Consider the following 27224-nt stretch of genomic DNA (forward strand, 5'->3'; position numbering starts at 1 on the left):
TTTAGGTACCATTGAAGTTTCCTCATGTGCAGCTTTGCACATGGGATTAGAAGAATGCAAGATGCCATGAATCCCAGAGCCTGCAGGATTTTCCTTGCAGTAAGCCTGGTACTTTGTGCAAGCATTTTGAAGTAATGAGATAGTTGCCCTTGTTTTTCTGTTGTTAGGTAAGCCATCTGGGCGTTTGTGTCCAAGTTGGCACCCAGGAAGGTAATTTTCTGAGAGGGTGTTAGTTTCGATTTCTCCTTGTTGATGGTGTATCCCAGAGAAAGCAGTAAGCGTGTCACATATGCCAGATGTTTGAGAAGTCTGAGTTTGCTGTCCGCTTGGATCAGGCAGTCGTCCAGATAAGGGTAAATTTGTATCCCTTGAAGTCTGCAGTATGCAATCACTGATGCCAGGCACTTGGTGAATACTCTGGGCAGTAGATAAGCCAAAGGGCAATGCAGAGAATTGATAGTGATTTGAACCTGCAAGAAATCTGAGGTATCTTCTGCAACTTTGTCTGATTGGGACATGCAGGTATGCCTCCTTGAGGTCCAATGTTACCAGCCAAAACCCTTGCCCAGCATGGGAAGGAGTTGCTGTAATGTGAGCATCTTGAATTTTGGCACTAGAAGAAATGTGTTGAGAATGGATAAGTCCAGAATGGGTCTCCAGTCGCTTCCTTTCTTGGCACCAGAAAAAGCCTTGAATAAAAACCTTGTGCTTGTTGGTGCGTAGGTACCTTTTGTATAGCCCTCATGTTTAGGAGCTTTGCGATTTGTAGTTGTGCCTCTACCCTTTGATTTTGTGGTAGGTTTGGCATGCCTCTCATTTTGGAAGAGTGTGGAAATGAAATTTGTAGCCTCTGTTTATTATGTCCAGAATCCATTTGTCTGTTGTGACAATATGCCAATTGTTTGCAAATAGTGCCAGTTTCCTCCCAAAGGTGCTGCCAGTTGAATTCTGCTTGGCATGGAAATGAGGGAGTCATTGAGTTTGCTTTCTGTACTGCTGTGCACTGTCGTCACCACTTCTTGGTGTTGGTGATTGCCATTGTCTGCCTCTGTAGGATCCTTGGGGTTGTCCTCTGCCCCTTCCGCGTCTGTATCTGCCCCTTTGGGCTTTGTCAGTGGTTGGAAAGGACCAGTTTTTTGACGGCCAATTCCTGCTGAACCTTGGTGGCTGAACTTGTAAGAAAGCTTTGACAGTTTGCATAGATTTTGCCTTTTCTTCCATTTTACGTAAAATATCCTCAGCATTACCACCAAAAAGAACATCCTTATGTAGGTGCATCTAGAATTTTTGCTTTCACCTGATCTGGAAGATTTTGTTCCCTTAGCCATGCATGTCTGCGAATGACTGCTCCAGTGGCGGCTGATCTGCTGGAGGCCTCTAGTGCATCATAACCACATTGTAAGGTGCTTGCCCACTTGTTCAGCACTATGCATCATATCCTGCAACTCTTTTAAATCTGGTTGTTCAGGTTGTGACATTTTGTTTTAATTGTGATAACAGAAATTGCTGATATTTAATCATATGAAACTGGCAGTTTAAGGCCCTCATGGCAAGGGTGGCCGAGGTGTAAACCTTCTTACCCCACCTTTCTAGTGATCTAGATTCCCTTTCCGTAGGTAGTGGATTCTTGGCCGTGGAAGCCTTAATTCCTTTAGGGCCTTGAGAAATAGTTTCAGGGTCTGCATTATGGCCTTTATAGAGGAACTGATGAGAATTAGGAACTCTGTAATACCTATCCGGCTTAACTGGAGCAGGAGGCAGAGAATCAGGATTTAAACAGGCCTCCGAGTATACATCATCCAAAACCTCCAAAACAGGAGGAATAGCCAGAGGTCTATGCTGAGGTAACCAGAGGAATTCCCTAAGTCTTTTCTTGGAGTCTGAAAAGTCTTGGCCTTCCCAATGGAAGTGCTCTCTCAAGGAGTGTAAAGTTTCCCCAAAGGAAAAATCCTCAGGGGGGGATACAGAAGGAATGGACTGCTCTGCATCCGAATCCTCAAAAGGTGAATAAGACTGTTCTTCAGCATCAGAATGTTCTGATAAAATGGATTCTTGGTCAGAAGGAGGAGAATCCTCCTCTACTCTGGGTCTCTTGTCCGGAGGGGCCTGTGAGCCTCTGATAAGAGTGATCAGGTCTTCAGCCATTTTAAGCATGTGCTTCTTAGGCGTGGGCCCAGGTCTTGGGCCTTGTGAGGCAGGCCTAGAAAGATGCTTGGCTGATTTGGCTTTTGTAAAGGCCTTGATGGAGAAGGAAGATGAAGGCCTAAATACACCATGGGTGGATGTAGATCTATCCACATTGGTGGGTTCGACATGAACAGGGGCTTCGGTAGTAGTTTGGGAAAGGACCGAAGAACCAGCGGTCTCAGGTACAGAAGACCCCGCCGAGGGAGTGTCGTCGGTAGTCAGGAACTGCAAAGGCGTCTCACTGAGAACCGGCCCACGTGGAGCTTGTTTCGGCGTGTCGGTGGAGACCGCAGCTCTCGACTGACGGTCCTTTTCTTTGCGTTTTCTGGACATAGCGGTAGTCGGAGTACCCGACGACATTTTATAATTAAACGCTTTGCCAAAATAGTGTTGGGCGAACTCCGCCCGACGCTTGATAGTGCGTTTATTGAAGGTAGCACAAAAGCGGCAGCCCGAGACGTCGTGGTCTGGGCCCAAACAAGGTATGCAAAGGGAATGGAAATCCTTATGCGGTATTTGCTTCCCACAAGAAATACAATTATTAACTTTTTCTGACATCGGTCTGAGGCAAGAAAAGGTTCCCCAACGGGGTACTTAGCTTTAATGAAGACTTCGGTTCCGAATTCTTTCGTAATTCAGGAGCTGGCCGACCGGCACTTGCGAACTGCTTCTGCTTCGGGCACCGCGCGGCAAAAAAGACTGGAGAAGATGGCGTCGGCTGTGTCTTTTATACTCTAGCCTTCCTGACGTCAGAAGAGTACGCGACAGCAACCGACGCCGGACCAAGACTTTGGAATTCGGCCGACCGAGGGACCGCCTGCCGGCTGAAAACCCACATGTAATTACTGCAGCTGTAATGCACGATGAACATCTTCTAATACAGGATGCTCTGTCCCCAGACAAACAATATAAAGGTTGTATGTGTCCTGGGATGGAATTTTGTGGTAACATTTACAGCACAGTAAAAAAGAATGTGAACACGGCAACAGAGTGCAGCAGAAACCAGTTACACAATCATTAAATTGTCGTAACAAAAGGCTGTAATAACTACAGACCCAAAAGGGTGAAACTTGTACTACACATTTTGTCTATACAGGAAATGTTGAAGGAAAAAAGGTATCAGTCCAGGCAGCTAATAAAGGAGTAGGCCTTAGCCTACGATGGAGTAAGGGAGGAGGTTGCTAAAACTCTTAAATAGTTAGAAATGTTTGTTGCCATTTTTCTTTTTTGAAAAAAGTGAGGGAGGAAAATAAAAGCTGATAGAACTGGCTAGATTAAGAAGAAGAATAGTGGAAGATAAAAATTTATCTGAAAAAAACTTTGGAGGATCATGTCTGTTGCAGATGGCAGCAAATGTGATCTGAGGGACTGAAGGAATATAGTGCATTATGGGAGATGGTTGGAGCTTGAGTGCTAGAGGGGTGCTGTCTCGGATCCATAACTAAGGGAGATAACCCATCAGTCAAGGTGCATAGAGAGGACAACAAAGGTTTCTCTATTATCTTCTCTCCTAACCTCTTACTGACACTTCACTGGATTAGCATGAAGTCACACCCAGGCAATGTGCATACTATTTCTGTATTATATATAATCTTTATAGCCTTGTAATTTTTGTGACAATCTCCAAACTGTAACTCTGCTTGTGTTACTCAACAGAATATACTTGCATTTTTGTCCTACAATGGAATTATTGAATACTGTAGCCAATGTAAATTGCACAGTGATATTAGCTGCTATGTTCTTCTTCTTTCGGCTTCTTCCGGTTAGGGGTCGCCACAGCGGAACTCTGGTCCGCTAATGACTGGCAGTAGATTTTTACGGTGCCCAGGTGCCAGCTCAACGCCCAACCTTCAATGAAGGCACACCCATTCTATGCATGTCTTTCGAACACAACTCGACCGTGGGGAGGACATGCAGACTCCACACAGTAGGCGCTCCAGCCGAGAATCTAACGGGAGAACCTCTTGCTGTGAGGCGACAATGCTACTGCTACACCATTGCGGCTTGCAGTTTTTTAAACAAATTTGTGACTGATGCTTTTCTCCCCAGACTTCTACTGAAAATGGAACAAAACCCAGTTAGATAACCAGATAAAAGCCCAAATAAAAAAATAAAATGGATATGTAGATATGAAATCATAGACTGACGAATTCTGCACGTTTTACAATGAAACAATTTCACTAATATAAAAAAAAAAATTAAAAAATCAAAGCTCAGAGATGCACTATAGCAATGAACATCTTGCCTGAATAACTATCTTGTATGAATATCAGCTGCCTCTGCTTGCTGGTTTATTTTTACAGGAATAATAGCAACAGACTGAAATGGGAGTTATTCTACACTGTGTACAAAGAAAAAGTTGAAAGTACTGATCCAAGATACAGTTAGTTGAAAACTTCAGTGGCTATGTTTTTAAACTTACATCAACTCCAAGGTCGAGAAGATACTTGACAACATTGATCATTCCATTTGAAGCCGCAGCATGTAAAGGACTGTAACCCTTCTTGTCTTTGCAGGTCACCTCTGCTCCATGTGTTACCAGCATCTTTACAACCTCAATATGTCCTGCAATAAAAATAAAAGAGTAGTAAAGTAATTAACACAGGGTTTTAAATCAGATATACCTGTTGCTCATGCTGCTGCAGAGAGACTGACCAACTGCCAGCTGTGATATTGAGAAAAGATAAAAAAAAAAAAAAAAGAAGTTATATCTTACCATAACGTTCCATCTGCATTGTTGATCCTCGTTCAGTCATTACGTATGGGTATTGGTTCCGACCTCGGAACCGAGCCGGCCATCTTCCAAGCTTGTGTCAGCTACAAACTCTCGAGCTAAACTCTTACCCAGAATTCCCCTCTCCCTGTTACCTCAGATTGAGTTTGCAAGTGAAAAGAAGGTAGAGGCTACCTCTGGTCAAATGACCTAAAAGAACCAGATGGAGAGATCTACTAGAAGCCACAGGAGGGAGGGTCGTAATGACTGAACGAGGATCAACAATACAGATGGAACGTTATGGTAAGACATAACTTCTTTATCTGATATTGTTAATTCTCGTTCATTCCTTACGTATGGGACAGAGTCCCCAGCTACCTCTATTCCTGGGAGGCTCTCATGGAAGGACATTCCTGAGCACCATAGAACCAAAAGATGCTCTTCCCCTGGAGGTCAAATCCAATTTGTAATGATTGATGACGGTATGAGGCTTAGCCCAAGTTGCAGCTGCACAGATGTCATGTAAAGAAGCTCTGGCATGGAAGGCAGCAAAAGTTGCCACCGACCTTGTCGAATGAGCCTTTATGGTAGTACGCAATGGGATATTATGTTGTGTATAAATGAAGGTGTCACAGTCTTTCAACCATCTAGCCGATGTGACCTTGGCAACAGCAGATCCAAATCTAGGTCCAGAATAGGCCAAAACTAACTAGTCAGATTTACGAGAGGACCTAGTCCTGTTCAAGGAGAAGCAAATTTGTCTGTGAATATCTAGGGTATGTAGGCAATACTCTCCACTGTTTGAATGATTGGGAAAGAAAACTAGCAATTCAGTGGTTTGATCAATGGACATTTCAGAGATCACTTTTGGCAGAAATGAAGGATTAGTTTTCAAAGAAACTATCTCTATGAACAATCAGGTATGAACTCTTGATGCATACGGCTTGAAGCTCAGAGATACATCTGGCAGAAGTAACGGTTACCAAAAACAAGGTTTTCCATGACAAATATTTGAGGTTGCAAGAAGAAGTTGGTTCGAAGGGTGGCATTGTCAGAGCTTGTAGAACTAATGACAGGTCCCATGGTTGAATAGGTTCTCTAAAAGGGGGCTTCAAATGATCATTTGATGATGGTCTTGCATAATTTGTGTGACATAAGAGAGGAGTCTTGGACACCCTCATGGAAATTCGACATTGCAGCCAAATGAACTCTAATGGTAGAGGCCGATAGACCCAATTGAAATAGGTCGGCCAGATACTCTAGTATTACTGACACTGGTGCTGAGAAGGGATCTACTTGTTTTTCTTTCAGCCAACAGGTAAATCTTTTCCACTTGCTTAGGTAAGTAATTCTAGTGGAAGACTTATGAGAAGTAATAAGAATGTCCCGTACTCGTAGAGAAAGATCATTCTCTGCCTGGCAATCAAGGGAATTGGAGGAGCCAAGCTGTGAGCTTCAGGCTGTCCAAGTTGGGATGAATCAGGTTCTGCGGATGTGAGATCAACTCCGGGGTTGGATGGAGAATCTATGGTTGATCTAGCAGGTGAGGCCAAAGGAAGGGGAACCAAATCTGACTAGGCCAATTTGGTGCTATGAGGATCACCTTGCTCTTCACCTGACGGGCTTTCTTCAGAAACTGGAGAATGAGGGGGATAGGTGGGAATGCATAAAGAAGACTCGAACCAATCGTGGACTAGAGCGTCCCTGAGTGACTATCCCAAAGGGGGAATCATGGTGAAGTAGTTGCCGCATTTGTAGTTGGTTGGGGATGCAAAGAGGTCACAGCAAGGACGGCCCCAGCGGTGGAAGATCTCCGCCGCTATCAAGGGATTCAGGGACCACACGTGAGGTTGCAGAATGCACCTGCTGAGTCAGTCTGCTATCACGTTGGCACTCCTGGGAATGTGCATTGCTAGAAGAAAACGGTTGGTAACCACCGCCCATTGCCATATCCTCATAGCCTCTCGACAAAGGGGGTAAGATTTGGTTCCACCTTGTTTGTTGATGTACCAGACCACCGCCATGTTGTCCGATTGTATCGCAATTGTCCCAGACGGCAGCAGGGGATGGAATGCTTGCAACACCAGAAGCACCACCCTCAGCTCTAGAACATTTATATGCAGTTGGACCTCCAATTTGGACTAAGTGCCTTGGACTGTCTGTCCCTGATATAGCCCCCCACCCCCCACCCCATCAGGGAGGCGTCCGTGGTCATTATAGCCTTGGGCTACTGGGGGCAGAAGGGGTGAGACCATTGTGACGGGTTGTGGTTCATCCACCAATTTAAATCCTGTTTGCACCTGTGGGGTTACTTGAATCTTGGCTGAAAGAGGATGCTGAAAAGGATACCATTGGGTGAGTAGTAGCCATTGTAGAAGCCTCATATGAAACCTGGCCAGGAGGACAATGGTGAGGGAGGCTGCCATGGAACCCAACAGCTGTAGTACAGAGTGAGCTTTGGATTTCTCCCTTGAAAGGATTGGGATCAGTTGTTGCTTTATCCTTAGAATTCCATGCTCTGGAATGGATGCTCTGCAATTTCTTGTATCCAAGATGACCCCTATGAATTCTGTGGACTGAGATGGGGTGAGATTGGATTTTTGCCAGTTTATGGTTATGCCTAGCCTTTGTGCAGCGAGGAGAGAGTATGCCAGGGCTTCTTCCAATAGATGTCTGGTGGGGGTGGAGATGAGCCAGTCGTCTAGGTATGGAAACACCTGGAGTCCTTATAGTCGAAAGTGAGCTGTGATGACTGCCATGCAGTTTGTGAACACTCTGGGGGCTGTAGAGAGTCCGAAGGACAGCACTCTGAACTGGTAGTGACTGGCTCCCACACGGAAGTGCAAAAATCTTCTTGACGGCCTGTCCACTTTTATGTGGTAGTACACATCTTGAAGCTCTATCGAGCACATCCAATCGTCCTTTTCCAAAAGCGGGAGGATAGACTGTATTGCGACCATCTGGAATTTTTGTACTCTTACAAACTTGTTCAATACACTGAGATCCAAAATTGGTCTCCAGTCCCCGGTTTTCTTTGGCATCAAGAATAGTCTCGAGTAGAATCCGGATCCTATCTCGTCTGCAGCGACTATTTGGATGACCTTTTCTTAGCAGCTTTTCTATCTCTAGTGTTGCTTCTTCCCTTTGACTGGGTAAAACATCGGGAAGGTTTTTTGAAGGGGCAAGACAAAGATCGAAGGGGATATGACAACCTCTGGTTATAATCCTTTGTACCCAAGAATCGGTGGTGATGATTAGCCAGGCAGAAGGGTACAAGGAGAAACGACCCCCAACCACCTCTAGAGGAAAGGAGTTGGGCCACTCTTCAGGAGTGCTGGTAGGATTGGCTATGAAAAAGTCCCTGGAACCCTGGCTACGTGAACCCCCTTTGCCCCGAAATGGGCGTCTTCCCTGTGAGTTTCCTCCTCTGCCTCTAGGGGAGAACTCGGCCTGTGTGTCACAGAAAGGACCCCGAGACTTATTGAACCATATCTTCCCACTTTTTTGGTTTCGGGAGAAAGCATGTTGAGGGGAAGAATAACGGACACTTACGGCAGAAAGGGTCTTACCGCCCTGTTCACATCTGGCCAGTGTGCTTTTAGCTTTGGGTCCAAACGACGAAGAGGCTTCAATGGGAGCGTTAAGAAAGGAAGCCTTAAAGGGTTCCGTGAAATTGCACAAGCGCACCCAGGCTTGTCGTCTCAAGACCACAGCTGAACCCGCTGCTCTAGCTGTTCCTTCTGATGTGTGAGATATCAGTCACATGGAGGAGTTAAATATTGACTCAATGGGGGCCAGCTGAGAGGCCACTTTGTCATGGACGTCATCAGACACAGCACCAGCCAAAGTTTCAGAGAGCTCAAAAATTAAATCCCTTTGAAGCCTGGTAAAGTGTGCCATGTAATTCAGGGACCTGATAGCAAAGGTCGCTGAAGCAAAGGTGTGCTTCCCTATCCTGTCCAGGGCCCGGGACTCTGTTGGGCGGATGGACAGTCTGGCTTTCTTCTTTTGCCAGATCCTTTTTGATTGCAACCACCACCACCAGAGCATCCACAGAAAGACCTTTAGACCAATGGGGATCCGTAGCAGGAGGGGACAAAATCTTATCTGGCCTCCGGGGAATAGCCTCGATGGTGTCAGGAGCCTTCCACGCATGCTGCACGATGAGCTGGGCAAGTTCATCGGCAGGTGGACTAACCCAGGAGGTAGGGGGCCAGGCGCGAAAAGCCTGCAGGAACACAGACTCCTCAGAGGTCAGATTAGAGGGCTGCCAGTCACCTCTCTGTTTAAGGATTTCGAGGATATCACCAAAGGATACCTCTCAGAGGGTGACTGAGAGGATCCTTCCCCATCATCAAAGTGTGTCTTCAGTGAGGGACTACTCTGTGGGAGTCTATGTGCTTCTTCTTGCACAAATTTTTCCGGTGAACTTCCTCAAAGGGGGAAGCTGGGGAAGACAATGGAAAGGGGGTTTCCTGTGGGAATATGTCCTAAGGCCCTTGCGCCCGGTGTCCACTAGGTGCGACTTGTGAACATAGCTGTCCAGAGGAGGGCGAGGAGATAGACAGCACAGTATCGTCAGCAGAAGCCATAGCCTTCGCCATCAGTTGGAAGGCTGGTCCACCTGAAGAGGGGTGAGTGCCCAGGACATGGGTCACCCCTCCCCTAAGTGGCTCAGCCTGCCGACCCAGAGTCCCCGGATGGCTGTGAAACAAAAAATTACGTGTGTCACAACTATCATCCTGGGTCGTAGCAAAACCCTCCTGCCACGAAGGCAACTGCAGTTCCTTAGTGAGGTCCATAAAGGGAACCGTAGAGGGGGAAGGCTGTGCTATATCAATGGACCTCAAAGGCAATGAAGAAGAAGAATAAGAAGGGGTCTTTTGTGATGGGTGATCACCTCCCAAAGAAGGATAGGTCCTGGGGTGCGGGATACCTCTGGCCAGAAGCACTTGATCCACAAGACACAACACGTCGTGTTCAGAAAGGCTTTGAGTGGACCTCACAGAGACAGCCGAGGGAGAAACAGGTCTGTCCACAGAAGAGACAAGCTCGGTGCCCACCTCACCAATCCGCACTGAGAACAACGGTGCTGAGAGAGACTGGACTACAGGTGTCTGCATCGAGGAAATCACTGGTGCCAAGGTCACGGTCTGCACTGACAAAAAGATTGGTGCCGAAGTGGTTGCCGGTACCGAAGCTGGAACCGACAAATTGGTGCCAATAACTGAGGCATCGGTTCTGAGTAAGATGTCGGAGCCGACGTGGTCAAGGTCTGCGCCAACTAAACAGTCGGTGCTGATGCTGATGTAGCAGTCACAGTAGTCTGAACCGAGGAGCCCCTAGGTACCGATATAGTAAAGGCTACAGTACACGGAGCCGACATCACTGATGGCTCTGAAGACCTTGGTGCCGAAGGTCTATGCACTGAAAGTGCTGGAGCCGACTAAGTGAGCTTTGAAGCAGAAACCTTAGCCTTCTTAGGTCTTGGTTGGCGGAAAGGCAGAGACTTGGCCTTTGTAGGATCATCCAATATATTCTTATGGGCTCTAGGAGGGATTGAAGCCTCCGACCCAGAAATAGCCTCTGAAAAGGAAGATTTAAGAAGTCCCTCCAGCAACAACTTATTTTTCCTCTCAAAGTTCTATTGGAAAAATTTTTACAAATACCACAGGGCGGGTCAACAGATAAGTGAGACACACCCAAGCAATAAACACACAAATAATGTGCATCTGATGTAGGTAATTTGTATCCACAATCTGAACACCTTTTAAATCCTGGACTACCTTTTTTATCTGTCATGATAGAAAAGGAGACAGAAGAAAGGGTACCAGCAATGGTACGAAAGAATACCCGAAGGTAATGAAGAAAAGAAGGGTTTACCAACAATGGTAAGGGAGAAAAGATATAGTCGTTAAATGCGATAGGGTAAGACACAACAAATTAGAAACTTTTCTGACAGAAAAGGTTATATTAGACTAGTCTGTCAACAAATATCTATACTTAGCTCAAGAGAAGCAGCTTAACACGACCGAATGGCGATGCGGCAAACGAAATCTGAGGTGAAAGGGGAATTCTGGGTAAGAGTTTAGTTTGAGAGTTTGTAGTTGACGTGAGCTTGGATGATGGCCGACTCGGTCCCGATGTCAGAACCGATACCCATACGTAAGGAATGAACGAGGATTAACAATATCAGATGAGTTTATTCCCATTTATCGTCTGCACTTTTGATTTAATATCTATGTAAATCTGTACAACTGTTTTTTACTCTCCTCCTTGTTGTGCGATACAGCTGAATATCTGTTAGTGTTGACCACAGTTTGTAGTGAAATCCTTTGTCTAGAGGCCTGTTTTCTTAGTGAGAGAAAGTGAACATAACTGGTTTAATCTAGCCAGGGCATTCTTGCATCTGTTATTGTTTGGATAATTGGTCTGGTTTCTGTGCCTTAAATAGCTAATGTTTTAAATCAGACATGCTGTTGCTCAAGCTGCTGCAGAAAGACTGACCTTCTGAGTTTATTCTCATTTATCGTCTGCACTTTTGATTTAATATCTATGTAGTCTGTACAACTGTTTTTTTTTCCATCCACCCTCCCAGTTGTTGTGGTGGTCTTTTTGTCTTGGTGGCTTTGAGTTACCCATTCCTGGTATAAAGCTGATACTGGACACCACCACCCCCAGTCACATTACATCAGCTCATTCTACTGTTAATAGTGAGAACTAAGCAAAAGCCCACCACTTTAGCTTCTGCATATTGAATTATCTCAAAAAAAAAAAAAAAGTGTTTCCTGCCTTTCCTGGAACTAGTGTAGTCCAGATACAGATTTGGTGTATCCAGGACTTTTTGTAAGCTTCTGAGCAGTGAGCTTCAATTTTTTTCCCTTACATTTGCTAGTTCTCTGCTCTCCTGCACTTTTACTAGCTTATTAGTCTAGCACTTTACCAGATTTCTTGTAGAAATTATTGTAGCACACAACAGTGCTACCAGCACTAAACGTTCTACAAGGAAACAGCTCAGTACTTATGATTAATGCCCATCCCTCCAGGCATGTCTAAAGTTCAGTCCCCTGTGCTTTCTCCTATTAGCTTTGTGAGCCTTAGGCATCCTGAGGCAATGTAGCAACTCCCTCATGTACACTGACAACCCTCTCCTCTTACCTCCCAACATTCAGACTTGCGAGAGCTGCACTTATATATCCAAACTGGAAGCCATGCACTCTGCAGCCAAGACCGGAATAGCTGGTCAAGAGGAGAAGGTCAACACTTGCACCACACCAAATGAAACACATAGCCCTCCAGAACACACACCAACACTGCCTTCACAAAAAAACACAAACCACACACCCACCTTCGCAGAGGCTCTCAATAAAAATCTACACAAACAGCAGAGACCTCCAAGGCAGAAATGCACTCGACCACCACAACACAACACTAATCATGAGACACAACTCTCCTGAACAGTGTGCCACTCAAACAAAGCCCCCAATTCAAAAAAGTATGCCCAACACACTAGTCATAGGTGACTCTATAGTGAGTCACACTGATATCCCACTCACTAGGTTGAATAAGGAGAAAGTAACAGTTAGCTCCCTGTCAGGTGCCAGGATCCACCACATAACGCAAGCACTCAGGTCCCCCAACAACAGATACAAGACCTCCCTGGACTACACAAAAAGAGACATGGAGGATCTCTCGGATTATGTAGCCAGGACGGGTATGACCCTAGCCCTGAGCAGCCTCCTACCATTACCTAGAATACCACCACAGTACAAGCAGAAAATGACTGACTTCAACAATTGGCTAAGTTTCTGGTGTCATTCTAAAGGGATCCAGTATCTGTCTGCCTGGGATGACATGATTGACAGACCTAGATGCTTTGCCAGAGATGACCTGCATCTGTCACCCCTGGGCTTCCAGATACTGACCAAGGCTTTTGCCACCCCTATACTGCCTTTTTTAGGCGGTGTTCCAAAGACCAAATTACCACTGTAACAGTTAAAAAAAAAAAAAAAAAAAAATGCACTCACTCGATGCACTCCTTAAAATGGAGAACATCGACATTTGTGCTGTAACAGAGACCTGGTTCAAGGCAGCAGATAGCACCCCTGCACTACCAGGCTATAACTCATTCCATACCTTTCGGCCCCAGAACTTGGACCGAAGCTCCAAAGGCGGTGGTGTTTCCATATTCATAAAGGATGCACACACATCCAGACTGCTAGCCCAACATGACACATCAGAGATACTTCAGGTGCAGCTAAGCTTGGGTAAGACAGAGATTCAGGTTGTAGCCTGCTATAGGTCCCCCAACCATGACCCAAGACTCACACTCCACGTTCCTAAGCACCCTGGAGAATATTAGGGTCCAACCTAACACTCTCATACTGGGCGACTTCAACTACCCTTCCATTCCATTAACTGGGAAAACTACTCATGTACCACTACACTTGCCCAACATTTCCTGGCATTCATTAATTCCAATGCCCTGGACCAGCTCATTCTTATCCCCACTAGAGGTAGCAACATCCTTGGCCTGGTCATTACTAAACTAACATGGGTGACCGCTGCTCTGTACCAATAGTCAACTCCTCCCTGATTAGAGCCGACCACAAACTAATCACCTTGGAAATCCACATCCCTGTCACCCCCCGCAAAGGTAACCACCATGAAAAACTTCTCCAAAGCTAACTCTGGGCTCCTAAAAACAGAGCTGGCTAACTTCACGGCACCCATGCAACTGGAGAACAGCTGCATGACCGCCGAATCCTACACTAATGCCCTGTACAAACACGTACACAAATGTATGGATCTCGCCATACCCAATCGAACCAAGATGCTTGCCTCCAAAAAAAGGAAGCCAATCTGGTGCTCCCAAAGGAGAAAACTGATGAGAAATAAGGTGAAGTCCCAAGACTGGAAAAACTCCCTTATCAGCCTCAACAAAAAGCTGAGATCCCTCATCAAATCCTCTAAAGCTAGCTATGAAAACAGAACTGCAGCAGATAGTAAAGACAATCACAAGGCCTTCTATAATTATATAAAGAATCTCCACAGCAATACCCAGATTTGCTCGGAGCTGTTGCACAATGGCACCTCTTATAGCAAGCCAACAGATATTGCCAATATAATGGCCAACAGATTCAGTGCCAGCTTTACTCCTCTCTCCCACAACAAAGGACCAATCACAATACCAGTAGATTGCCAGGCACCCAAGTATTACTTCTGCACAGGTTAAAACAATACTGTCCAAGGCCAAGAATACAGCTTCTATGGGACCTGACAATATCCTTAGCTGTGTGCTACATGAACTACAGAGTGAACTGGCACCTCACCTGTGTGCCCTATTCAATCACAACCTCTCAGGCTTTGTCCCTACCAAATGGCGCACTGCTACAGTCATCCCTCTCCACAAAGGAGAAGTGACTACAGACCTTGGGAACTATCGCCCCATTAGCCTGACAAGTCTGATAAGCAAAGCTATGAACACATCATCATTGACCTAATAAACAAAGATATAGGGAACCTCCAAACTCTGGATCCCACACAGTTTGGTTTTGTGAAGGGTAGATCATGCCTGCTCAACCTGGTCGACTTCTCTGAGTCAGTCACCAGAGCTGTGAATGAAGCCAAGGTGGTTCATACAGCCTACCTTGATCTGGCCAAGGCCTTTGATACCATTCCCCATTCTGGAATCATAGAAAAACTCACTAAGATAGGCATTAACCCCTATATCATTAGGTGGGTTGCAAACTGGCTCACAGATAGAACCCACAGTGTGAAAGTAGCTGACTCCAACTCAGAATGTCGACCAGTCATGAGTGGAGTCCCACAGAGTTAGGTCCTAGGTCCTCTCCTGTTTGGTATCTACGTCTCTGAAGGTCCTCTCCTGTTTGGTATCTACGTCTCTGAAGTTCAGGCCAACATGAAGGGACTCTGGCTGATAAAGTTTGCAGACGATTGCAAGTTGGGAGCCATAATTAACTCCCCAAGTGATGCTGACATCCTACAGAAAAGGCCTCCGAGACCAATGACCGGTGTCAGAACCATGGCCTTAAGCTCAATGCCAAAAACTGTCGTCATCCCCTTTGGGAAAAACCCAATTCCCATGAATTACCACATCGATGGTAGTCCACTGAACACAGGTGTCATAAGAGATCTGGGAACACAAGTTGAAAGCAACCTCTCCTTTGGCCACCACATTGCCAGTGTGGTCAGGAAGTCCTTCCATGTGTCACATCTCATTACTAAGGGTTTTGAATCCAGGAAGAGCTCATTGGCTCCCTCTAATCTTCCGTCATTAGGCCAATCATAGAGTACAATGCCCCATTTGGCATGTACCTCACTAGACATGTACAACAGGAGAGGCCACAAAAATACCTCTCAAAGAGGATCTTAGGCCTTAAACACTTGTCCTATATGGACAAACTCAAAAAACTCCAACTATTCTCTGTCTCATTTCACCTACTTAGAGACAATCTCTGCTTGACATACAAAGCCATGTCTGACCTAGCTCCGTTAGAAATGCTACATCTAAAATAATCCCAATCCCATCGCACTACACACTCCAGAGACCTCAACATCATTACCACAATCAACAGAACAAACTGGAGGGAGAGGTTCATAAACCAGAGACTGCCCATGCTATGGACTAGACTTCCCATGCATGTCAAGTGGAGCGCCTCACTGGCCCTCCAACAGAAATCTTGATGAGTGGATGGGAAATAGAAAATTAACCCCGGGGATCACTCCAGTGGCTCTACTTGACAGAGGCACTGGGAACGAAGGTCAGGTGGCACGATGCCAGGGTAATCATATGGGCTAGGTTTGTAAAGGCTCCAGGGCCATTAGCCTAGTACACACCTATGAACATGCAAGCTCTAGTTTTGCACAGTTTTAAATATGAATGCCATCATTAACCTTCCCTTCTTTTTCTTTCTTTCTTGAACAGCAATAATTCTTTATCTCAGGAGATCTCCTTTCAGCATCATTTCCCACTGTCTCTCAAGTATTTTAACATTTTTTTACCAATGTAACAGACTCACTCTTTCCCAGCAAATGCATTTTCCACTTATACCACATAGTTCACCATATTCTGAACTAAGAATGATCTTGGGCATCACGAGGGCAGAGCTCCTTTTTATCTTTATTTAGATTATGGGATATGTACTGTCCCTTCGACATAAGAAACAGCTACCACAGCAACTGGTCTGCAATGAAGGTCATTTGCTTTAGGTTAACTATTTTCATTTCTTCTGTTATGCCCAGGTCAGAAGGGATTTTTTTTTCTAGCATCTTCACTTCAGCATAGTCCTGGCTCACATGAATGGAGGCGAATATATCCATTGCCAGTATACATCATGTCAGGTGCCATTTGAATGTATGAGACTTTCAAATGCAAGTCCTACAGGCGTAACCAATGAAGTACGAAAAGTTCATTATCTACATTAAGACTGAGATAACCTTACCTCTGAGCATTCTCCTTATTCAGACTTACAAAGAGTTCTTAGCCAGCTATTAAGTATCAGGGGTGGGGTGCAGAGGTCCAAAGCCCAATACACTATGGTTTGGTCAGTTCTTTTAATAATTTCAAAGCTTTATCTCTCATTCCATCTGAACCTGAAACCTTTGGGTAATTCAAATTTCCTATTTTTTTTTTTATAATAATCTTTCATCCAAAATCTTCTGCACTACTGGACAGATCAGTGTTTCCTAAATCATTTGAACACAGAGGTTCAGTTATAGAAAAGTTCTGATTAAGTAGAAAATCTGTGGCTTTCTTAACTTTACTGGTGATGTAGTTATCCAAATTCTCTTAAGACATTTCCTTTTCTGATGACACAAAAGTTGCCTTGTCATTTTCCTTCATGTTCTAGACTAAATGATCTTCATAATTTTGTTGTACCTTATTTATACTCACTCTGATCTTATTAATAATAGTCATTTTAGACTTCAAGAGCTTATTGCTTCTGACCCTACTTTTCTTAAGACGTTTATTTAGAAATGATGTAGTTACCATAACTTGGCATCTGTGTTGTCCAGTTTCATTCTTCCCCACTTCTGGGTTTAGGATCAGACATTGGATCCAAACCAGCCACTTTTACAACACTGTGATCAGAGTCTCAAGCCCCTCCCTCTCCCATAATGCCTCATGCCTGCGCTAACCCTCAGGTCAAGTTTGCTGCCTTGTGAGCAGTTTACCAAGCGGGTAAATACTTTTCTTCTAGATTACCTTTAAGAGGATAAGATAGCAATACTCTGCAGTTCAAACTAGGAACCTATGGTTCTCCTGAATTCCTCTAGATGACTCCAAGCAATTAGGATGGGAGGGAAGTGAGGAAGAATGAAATTGGACAACACAGACACCAAGTTAAGGTAAGTACATAATTTCAAAATCTGATGTCCATTTCATTATTTCTCACTTCTGTGTCAGAGTCCCCAGGTACGGTATACAAGCATTTGTGCAAACACGAATGTGTCGACAGCAGAACCCCAGGATCACCGAATGTCAAATCTGCAGATGTTGAACCAGAGATTACCGAATGCCGGCCAGGCTACTATTCCCCCCTCTCGTCCCATGGTAGCGCTTGTTGCAGCGGTTGTGCGATCGGGAATTTCGAATTCGATGTTGAGCGTGACATTCCGAGCATTTGACATTTAGGTTTGGCATTACGACGGATCGACCTTCGGTCGCGTGACCAAATGCATGTAAACCCCCAGCTACATAGTGTCCTGGGTGGCCCTCAAGGAAGGATATGCCAAAGTACCATGGAACCAAAGGATGCTCTATTCTGGAAACAATGCCTAGTTTATAGTGAGACACACAGGTATGGTGTCTGGACCAAGTTGCTGCAGCACAAACATCAACAGAAGTTCTGGCAGAGAAGGTGAATGAAGTGGCCATAGACTTTGCTGAATGTGCTTTTGGAGGGCATAGTAGCTGCATACCATTTAAAGAATAAATGGTAGAAAAAAAATAAAGACTAAATGGTAGAAATGCAAACTGTAATCTGTTTAGGGACAGTAATCTTTGACAAAGACTAGCCCAAGAGACTTTGTCCTGTGCAAATAGAAACGCAATTGCCTATAAACATCAAGGAGATGCAACATATATTCACTCTTGTTGGAATGATTTGGTAAGAAAACTGGTAATGGGAAAGTCTGGTTATTTGCCACTGTATGAAGGAAGGGTTCATTCTTAAAAATAGCCTATCTTTATGGAGAATAATGTATGGTGGCTTGGGGGACAATGTGTGCAATTCAGATACCCTTTTTGCAGAGGTAACTGCTACAAGAAAGGGTTTTTTCCACACTAAAAATGTATATGACAAGAATCAGCTGGTTCAGAAGGTTTTTGATTGATACCTTGGAGGACAACCGTCAGGTCGCCATGCAGAATAAGGATCTTTGACTGGTGACCAAGTAAAAAAGGCTCCCTTCATAAAAGCTTTACATAGCTTGGATGAAAAAGTAGAACCTCATCCAATGCGAAAGTTCGAAATTGCTGCCAGTTAAAACTCTATAGTACAGAAACTAGCTCCATTCTGAAAAGTGAAGCTAGAAACAGGACAATGTCTGATATGGAGGCTGAAAATGGAACAATATCTTGTTTGGATGCCCAAATACAGAATCTTTTCCACTTGCTACTGTAGACCTTTTTTGTGGATGTTTTTTGACAGGCAATAATAATCCTCTGGATGGGCAAGGCTAGCCTTGACTTTGTTAGAATCATTGGAAGTGGAGAAACCATGCAGTTAACCGAAAGAACTGGAGACTGGGGGTCTGATCTTCTGATGGGTGAGAGATCAGATTCTGACATGAATCCAATATCCAAGGAGGATATTTCAGATGAGACCATAGAAAAGGGAACTGGGGGGCGTGGCCAAGGATGAACACAGGATAGCAGCAGATTTCTTCAGCTCCACCAATTTCATTACACTGACAGGAATTAATTACTTAAAAAATTAATTTTTGAAGTAATTTTCTTTCTAAATATGTTTGTTTTATATAGTTCTTGAACTATATCTAAAAAAGAAAGGAAATCTTAACAATATTCCTGTCAGAAATCACTTTGGAAATTTTCCTGTCAGTTTATCAGTCTGAAATGAGTTCCAGTAAGACAAATTCTCAAGACTCCAGCATCAAGAAAGAACTTCAGTCTCTGATAATTATAATCCAGCAACTTACTGTTAAGATGGATAAAATGGATACTAAAATAGACACCTTCATAGAAAAAACTACAAAACAAATAGACTTGTTACATATAGACCTGCAACAACAGAAGATCCAGATGACAATCATAGAAGAAGCTGTGAATGACATGGAAAATAGAATACAAGAAGAGGAAATCAACATTGAGTTTCTGCTGAAACAAAATACACACTTACAAAGCTGGATGACCTGGAAAATAGATCGAGGCGCAATAACATTAGGATTTTTGGACTGCCAGAAAATATTGAAGGTAACAATATTACTTCTTTTTTAACAACATGGCTCCCTAAAACTTTAGACTTACCAGAAGCATTCTCTTTTGATATCGAAAGAGCACATAGATCTATAGCCAATACTAACTCTAACAAAAACTATCCTAGATCAGTTATAGTTAGATTTCTATCATCTTTTGATAAAGAGATGGTTCTTAAATCTGCTTGGGCTAAAGCTCCTGTTAAGATTAATGAGACAACTGTGCGTTTTGACAATGACTATTCTTCCATGGTAATAGCTAAAAGAAAAGTTTTTCTGCCACTAATAAGGGAGCTTAAAAAAGCACAGTTTAAAACATACCTTCTGTTTCCTGCCAAGCTTAAAATCTTCCTTCCTGATGGTCCTAAAATTTTCGATGACTTAGACTCTGCCTTACTGTTTATCAAAAAAATAAGATTTTGGATAAAATAGAAGAAATGGAATGGGCTAGTCCTTCATTAAAGAGACTGGCAACTGAAACTTCGTGGAAGACTTCAGAGAAGAAGAAGAGACTAAAAAACAAATGATCTGTTCTATGTTTTTTTTCTCTCATCATTTTATTTCATTATTAATCTTTTTAAATATAGTTCCTGCATTTCCAGAACGCAACAAATATTTTGAAAAAGATTTAATCAAAGTTATTCTCTGTGTGCAAAGAAATGTTTTGTTTCATAACTAGTCAAAATATCTGGAGATTTGATGGCAAGTTGTGATTCAACTTGTTTCTCTTTCTGAAAAGGAGAAGTAAGGTCAGTAATTTGATACATTTTTTTCTTTATCTTTTTTTTTTTTTCCTTTTCTTCTTTTCTTTGTTTAAACAATGACATTCTATTTAGATTATGTAGTGGGTAAAGGGTGGAGGAGGGCAGGGAGAGAAGAGTAATGAAAATATGATTAATAGAATAATAACATATTTATTCCTTGTAAAAAGTTTATATGTTCTTCAAATGCTATTCCTAATTATACTTTCTTGATTACACTGCTTATGCTTGTTTGTAAATAATCTGTCATGCTTTAACTAATAATAATTAGAACTAAATAATAGTAAATAATGTGTTTTATTTTTAACTCTATTAATATAAACAGTAAGTAATATTCCATTGTATATACTTCTTATAGCTTTCTCTTACATTTTTTTTCTGCCTTACACCCTTTTACTTTCTACTCTCTTTTTCTTTTCTTTATTAATATATAGAAATGCTTTTGATCATATAGACACAGTAAATAATAAGAATTGCATAAAATTGAGTTGGGACAAAATATTGAGTTTTATTACTTATTAATAATTTTGGGCTTAATTTCACTTACATAGAGGCTGTAATAACATGTAAAATACATTGTGAAGGTTTTGTCATGTTTAGATGCATTTACACTGCTAAATGAATGTTTGTCACTAGTTTTAAAAAGTTTCCCCAAAATGTTAAGAGAGACAATCTGGGATGTGGGCTGTCTCATGCACAGTGTCCATGAGCTACTTCAAAAGCTTCAACTCTCAGAATTCTCACAGAGAAGCTGAAAGCAGCTAGTCTCACCTTTGACCTAGATATCACACTGACACATCACAGATTCAGAAGTGACACTCTACCAGGAAATAGAAATGATACAAATGCGACTATGTGAAGGAAAATGAACTCTCTAACATCTAAATGTGAGTTATTTTATATAATTACTTAAATATCTATGTTATAATTCATAAAATATGTCAGTTATAATGAGTTTAAATGATACAGTTTCTTGTAGTAAGTAAATGTCTTATTTTAGAAGGCATAGGAAAGGAAACATTTACTCAAGTGTTTTTGAAAATCTACTTAACAGCAGCTTAATAATCTGTGTTAAAAACTTATGTTCCAAACATATACATTACTATAACTCATTTAAATTCATCTGATTGACAAGCATAAATAATTTTATAACTCTATACTGGAAGAAATTGTCATGTGATATATTTTAAAGCAGTAGTATAGCATGGTTGTAAAATCTGGTTACTAAAATGTGTTTGCTGTGCATTATTTTGTATAAAGCAGACAGATTTATTGTAGGGACAGCAAGTAAGATGGTGCTCAGTAAGGTTACAACTCAGTGAGATCAGAGATATATATATATATATATATATATATATATATATGTGTGTGTGTGTGTGTGTGTATGCATATGTATATATATATATATATATATATATATATATATATATATGTGTATATGTGTATGTGTGTGTGTGTGTATGTATGTATATATATATATATATATATATATATATGTGTGTGTGTGTGTGTGTATGTATATATGTATATAAGTGTTTCTGAGAATCTGCATAACTATGCAGTATGATTTATAACAATTTCTATGAATACAATATTTTATTCTATTGACAATAATGAGTTTGAGTAAATGTTCATATACAAGCAATTCAAGGTTTTTTTTGGAAGCTGTTAATTGCATTTACATGACAGAAAATAGATGCATCTTAATATATGTAATGTCTGAATCATATTAGCCAAAGTTTTTGATTTAAATGAATGTTAGAACTTATTTTCTCTCCTCTTGATTTCTAACATCAAGATTATTTGAATGCTATTTGAATACAAGTGTTTATATTACATGGATGTATATAGTAGTATGAACATTTTTTTTTTTTAAAAAAAAGGTTTATTTTAGTTTATATGATGTTGTTTTACCAAATGTGTAGTCTTGTCTTGCTAGATAATTGAATTGAAAACTGTTAACCTCAGTTAAATATAACTAGTATTAAATTGATAAGGTGGTAGCTGAGGTACTGCTGCTTAGGGTAGGGGGTTAACTTGAGTGGTAAATACTACTCTAAGTTGGAGTTTATAACTCCAGGCTGGATGCAAGGTTTAATCCTTACATTATTTTCACTTGTTCATTGTTATTTGTATATAGTTTTGACATCCACAATATATTTTGTACATTCATTGTCACTACAAACAAAATTGAATCCTATCTGAAATCCATAAGAGATTCAATAAATACAGCTATATTTAAAGGTACACTTAAAGGAGGAGATGTAACATTACTTATCTTGTTATTTGTTATTTTGATCATAAGATTCTTAAGTTTTAAAAATGCCAAAGGACATCTTTAAAAGGAATTTCTTTAAACATTAATGGATTGAATAATCCATGTAAAAGGGCAAGCCTAATAAGATACATTAATTTACATAAGGCCAACTTAGTCTTCCTGCAAGAAACCCATCTCTTGAAAAAAGATATTGATAAACTAGCCACAAACAAATATACAGTATTGGTTAGTTCAGAGCACACACAGAAAAAGAGGAGTGGCTATTTTATGGAATAAAAGTATGCCCATTCCTAAAACCATTAAGTCTTATCAGGATGACAAAGGAATGTTTTGTATGGTTACAATACAAATTAATGGGAAGACTTACACTTTAATTAATGTATATTGGATACCTGGAATTGGTATTAATACAGTGAAACATCATCTTGATAAGATCATATCATTCTCTATAGGAGATATTATTTTAGCTGGTGACTTTAATTGTATACTACATAAAAGTGATACTAACACTATAGGGAAAAGAAGAATTACATCTAATGCAAAACATTTAAATGATTTTGCTAATTCTTATAATTTGAATGATATTAATAATCAGATAGATTCAAAATTATTACCATACACCTTTTTTTCTAACAGATACAAAACTTATTCAAAAATAGATAGGGTCTTTATTTCTAACCAGATGGTAACAGATTTAATTAATTCCAAAATCATTTCATGTCCTATATCTGATCATAATTCAATTGTTTTTGAATTCATGATAAAAATACTCATAATGTTCAGATCAAAAGGATACCAGCATACTTAACTCAACTAAAAGACTATAAAGAATATATACTTTCAGAAGTAAAACATTTTTTAGACATAAATAATACTCCTGAAGTCTCCATTGCTTATGTTTGGGATGCCTTAAAATCATATCTATATGGACAAAGTATCAGATGGTATAATAATAAAAGGAAATCTTGGGATAAGGAATTGTTAGATATTCAAAGTAAATTAGACTCTTATAAACATAATAATAAAGAACATATTATGGACAAGAAAGTTATTGAAGAAATAAACAAACTGAGAAATACAAAGAAATTTTAACTCAAAGTTAAAATAACTTTAGAGAAATACAAGTTTTTGTCTTATTCAATAAGCCCCAAATACTTACATAGACTTAAAAATAAAACAAAAAGGTTGAATAAACAAAACCATATCAAAGAAATCTTTTCTCTAAGGAAAAAGAAGAATGTTTCTAGTATACCAGAAATACTAGATGAATTTAGAAATCACTTTCACAAAATTAACCATAATAACATTAACATGGAACCTAAAGATAAAATAAAGGAGTTTATAACCACAAACATGAATAAAAAGCTTAATAAACAACAGATTAAACTATTTGACAAAAGTATTTCATATACAGAGGTTATTACACAAATAAATAAGCTTAAATCAAACAAAGCACCGGGTAATGATGGTATTATACCAGAGATATATAAAATCCTTTCTAAAAGTACATATTCATTAATACATAAGGTTTTTATTTTGGCCCAAACTGAGTTAATAACCCCCCCCATCTTGGCAATATACATTTATTTCGCCAATTTTAAAACCTAATAAAGATCCAACTAGATGTTCTTCATATCGGCCCATCTCATTACTTAATGTTGATTATAAAATGTTTATGGGCATCTTTGCTGATAGATTGAAGACAATCATTCCCGGCATTATAGATATAGATCAGACAGGCTTCATTGTAAATAGAAACACTTTTGATAATATAAGAAGAACTTTAACATTAACAGATTTTGCAAATAGGAAAAAGAAAGATTTAACACTTATTAGTCTTGATATAAGTTCAGCATTTGATTCAGTAAGTTGGGACTATCTGTTTACCTTAATGAAATGCACAAACTTCTCAGATGCATTTGTAAATCTAATTGAGCATTTATACAAAGGAACGTTGGCTTATATTAAGGTAGGAACATATGTTTCACAAAAAATACCCATTCTTAAAGGTACAAAACAAGGATGTCCACTTTCTCCACTATTATTCACTTTAGTAATGGAGCCTTGGGCTAATTTGATCAGAAACAGTACTGACATAGAGGGTTTTGAAATAGATGAAAATACAACATCCAAAATTCAACTTTTGCAGATGATGTTCTAATTACATCAGCAGGATCTAATTCTTCTATGCAGTCTCTATTTGATAACATGATGAATTTTAAAAGTATTTCTGGTTTAATATTCAATGAAGAAAAAACTAAAATACTACCTATATATACGAAAAATATTCTCATTAGTGATTTTACTAAATATGTACCCAATTCAGGTCAGATAACTTATTTAGGTATAATACTATCTAAAGATATTAAATCTATTATATATAATAATTATACCACCTGTTTTCTTAATATACAAAATCTTTTTAATACCTGGAATAATATGTTTTTTACTATGGAGGAGAGACTTACAATTATTAAAATGATAATATTCCCCAAGATTTTATACTTAATACAATCAATAATACTTCCACCTACAAAAATAATTATCAAGAAACTGAATACACTAATGTTAAATTTCCTATGGGCACCTAACAGACCTAGGATTGCATTAAAGAAACATACTAATAGCTGGTCTCAAGGGGGTATTTCTTTTCCAGACTTTAATTTATATACTATCTCTTCTGTTGTAAAAGTTATTACTTTATTAATAGATCAGTCATATGTCATAAAATGGAAAGATTATTGGGAGCTAATTAGTATGCACTTCATGAAAATCTCCTTAACACATAAAAATATGATTGTAAATAACTCCATGTTATGGTTACTAAAGGAATTTTGTACTTCACCTATTACACCTAAACATATGGTTTGTTACCCATTAAATATTATTATTAGTTATCGTAACTTTATATTCATGCACCCTAAGTATAGGGAATGGAATTTTATTGTATTCCCTATAATGTATACTCAGGGTATGCTTTTGTCATCTACTTCTGAAGGAACTCATTTAGCTATAGATAATGATCTAAAGTACTGGTATCAGTTGATATCTGATAAAGTTAAAAATCTAGATTTCTTAAAACAAGAATTTGATCTAAGAGAAACTTGCTGGTTAGAGGTTCAGACCTTTAGACAACATCTCATTAATAAAATAGATCTAATGTCTATAACAGTTAAATAATCTATTCCAACACTGATTGATTACTTGATATTAAATTTACAACATAAAGTTTCTGATAAAGGTAAACTTTCATACATACATAAAATTATCAGACAAGAAACTTTTTACAGTGTAGATTCATACTGGAATTATTTCACTTCTATTAATGGGGACCTACCAAATCAACAAGATAAACAATATATATTGGAATCTGCTTATAGAACTACGTCTTCCATTGTCTGGAGACTTTATACATGGAAATTTTTACATAGATCTTTTTATACACCTTTGATGATGAATAAAATAAATAATAAAGATAATTTATGTAAGAGATGTAATGTAGAAATTAATGCTGACTGGGCTCATATGTTTTATGACTGTATAAAATTGAAAGAATACTGGAAGTCAATTAATGAATTTTTGCAGGCTCTTTTTACAGATAATTTCATTATTTCTAAATCTCTTATATTATTCAACACACCTGTACCTCAAAATGTTAAAAAGGTTTCCCTTGTTATGGTCTATTCTAGCAGTGGTTAAGAAAATAATAACTAGAAATTGGATTTCAGATACACCTCCTTCGTTTAATGAATTTAAAAATGTTATAAATATAGTGTGCCATATGGAAATAAACACAATTAGGACAAGAACAAATAGAAAAACATCTTATTATATTGTATGGGATAATTTACAAAATTTGTTAAAAAAATTTTAATTTCAACAGCATGGTATTTTAGTTTAATTAATTGATCCGATTGTAGTGGATGTCTTTGTAAATACTTTAGTTGTTTTGTTGAATATTATAATAATAATACCTATTTTTAATTACTTGTATAAAATTGTTATGATATTTCTCTTATATGTTAAAACAATAAACCTGTTTTGAAAAAAGAAAAGGGAACTAAATCCGACAAGGCCAGAAGGGGGCAATGAGAATTAGTGAGGTCTTCAATCTGCTGGCTTTCTGTTGAACTCTTGGTATTGGAGGGTAAGCATATAGGTGACCCGAAGGACAATCGTAGACTACAGCATCCCTCTGCACCTCTCCAACTGGGGGGGGGGGGGTCAAAGCAAAATACCTGCTGCACTTGTTTAGGGGGGAAGCAAAAAGACTGCAGCAATGCTTGCCCCACTGGCTGAAATTCTGGTTTGCTACTGATTGATTGAGGGATCATTTGTGCGTACTCAGGATGGACATGCTGATCTCTCCGGGAACACACTAATGGCCTCTCTGCGTAAGGAATATGAATGGGTTCACCCTTGTCCATTGATGTACCAGACAACTGCCATGTTGTCTATATGAACTGCTATCATCCCCAGAGGGAGGCAGCTATGGAAGGCTTGCAATGTCAGGAGAAGTGCTCTCATCTCTAGAACATTCATGTGCAATTTGGTCCCTGCCAGGGACCATGTGCCCGATAATGCGTCCCCACCCCAAAAGGGAAGTGTCCATGGCTCAATGCAGCTGTGGGAGGGGGGGCACATAAAGGGTCTGCTTAGATACAAGTTGTCCGATAGCATCTACCACTGGAGACGGCATTTTCAAAATGGTGTTAGTTTGATGGCAGCAGATAAGGGATGGAATAGGATGGACCACTGAATTGCAAGGGTCCACTGTAGTACTCGCATGAAGAACTTTATTAAAGGTACCAGATGAATTGCTGCT

The 27224-nt window shown here is 40.3% G+C and overlaps 1 protein-coding gene across 1 annotated transcript in view; it reads right to left on the reverse strand.

The window, feature by feature from the left end:
* ANKRD28 (ankyrin repeat domain 28) overlaps window positions 1-27224 on the reverse strand; it is a gene marked incomplete in the record, with an annotated part of 2819689 nt that overhangs the window by 1641853 nt on the left and 1150612 nt on the right. The window contains 1 exon segment of the mRNA XM_044066773.1: window positions 4610-4752. Within this exon segment, the coding sequence (XP_043922708.1) occupies window positions 4610-4752 (143 nt within the window).

The sequence above is a fragment of the Protopterus annectens genome, chromosome 3.part1 (assembly GCF_019279795.1).
Source record: "Protopterus annectens isolate FY-2018-M chromosome 3.part1, PAN1.0, whole genome shotgun sequence".
Classification (NCBI taxonomy): Eukaryota; Metazoa; Chordata; order Ceratodontiformes; family Protopteridae; genus Protopterus; species Protopterus annectens.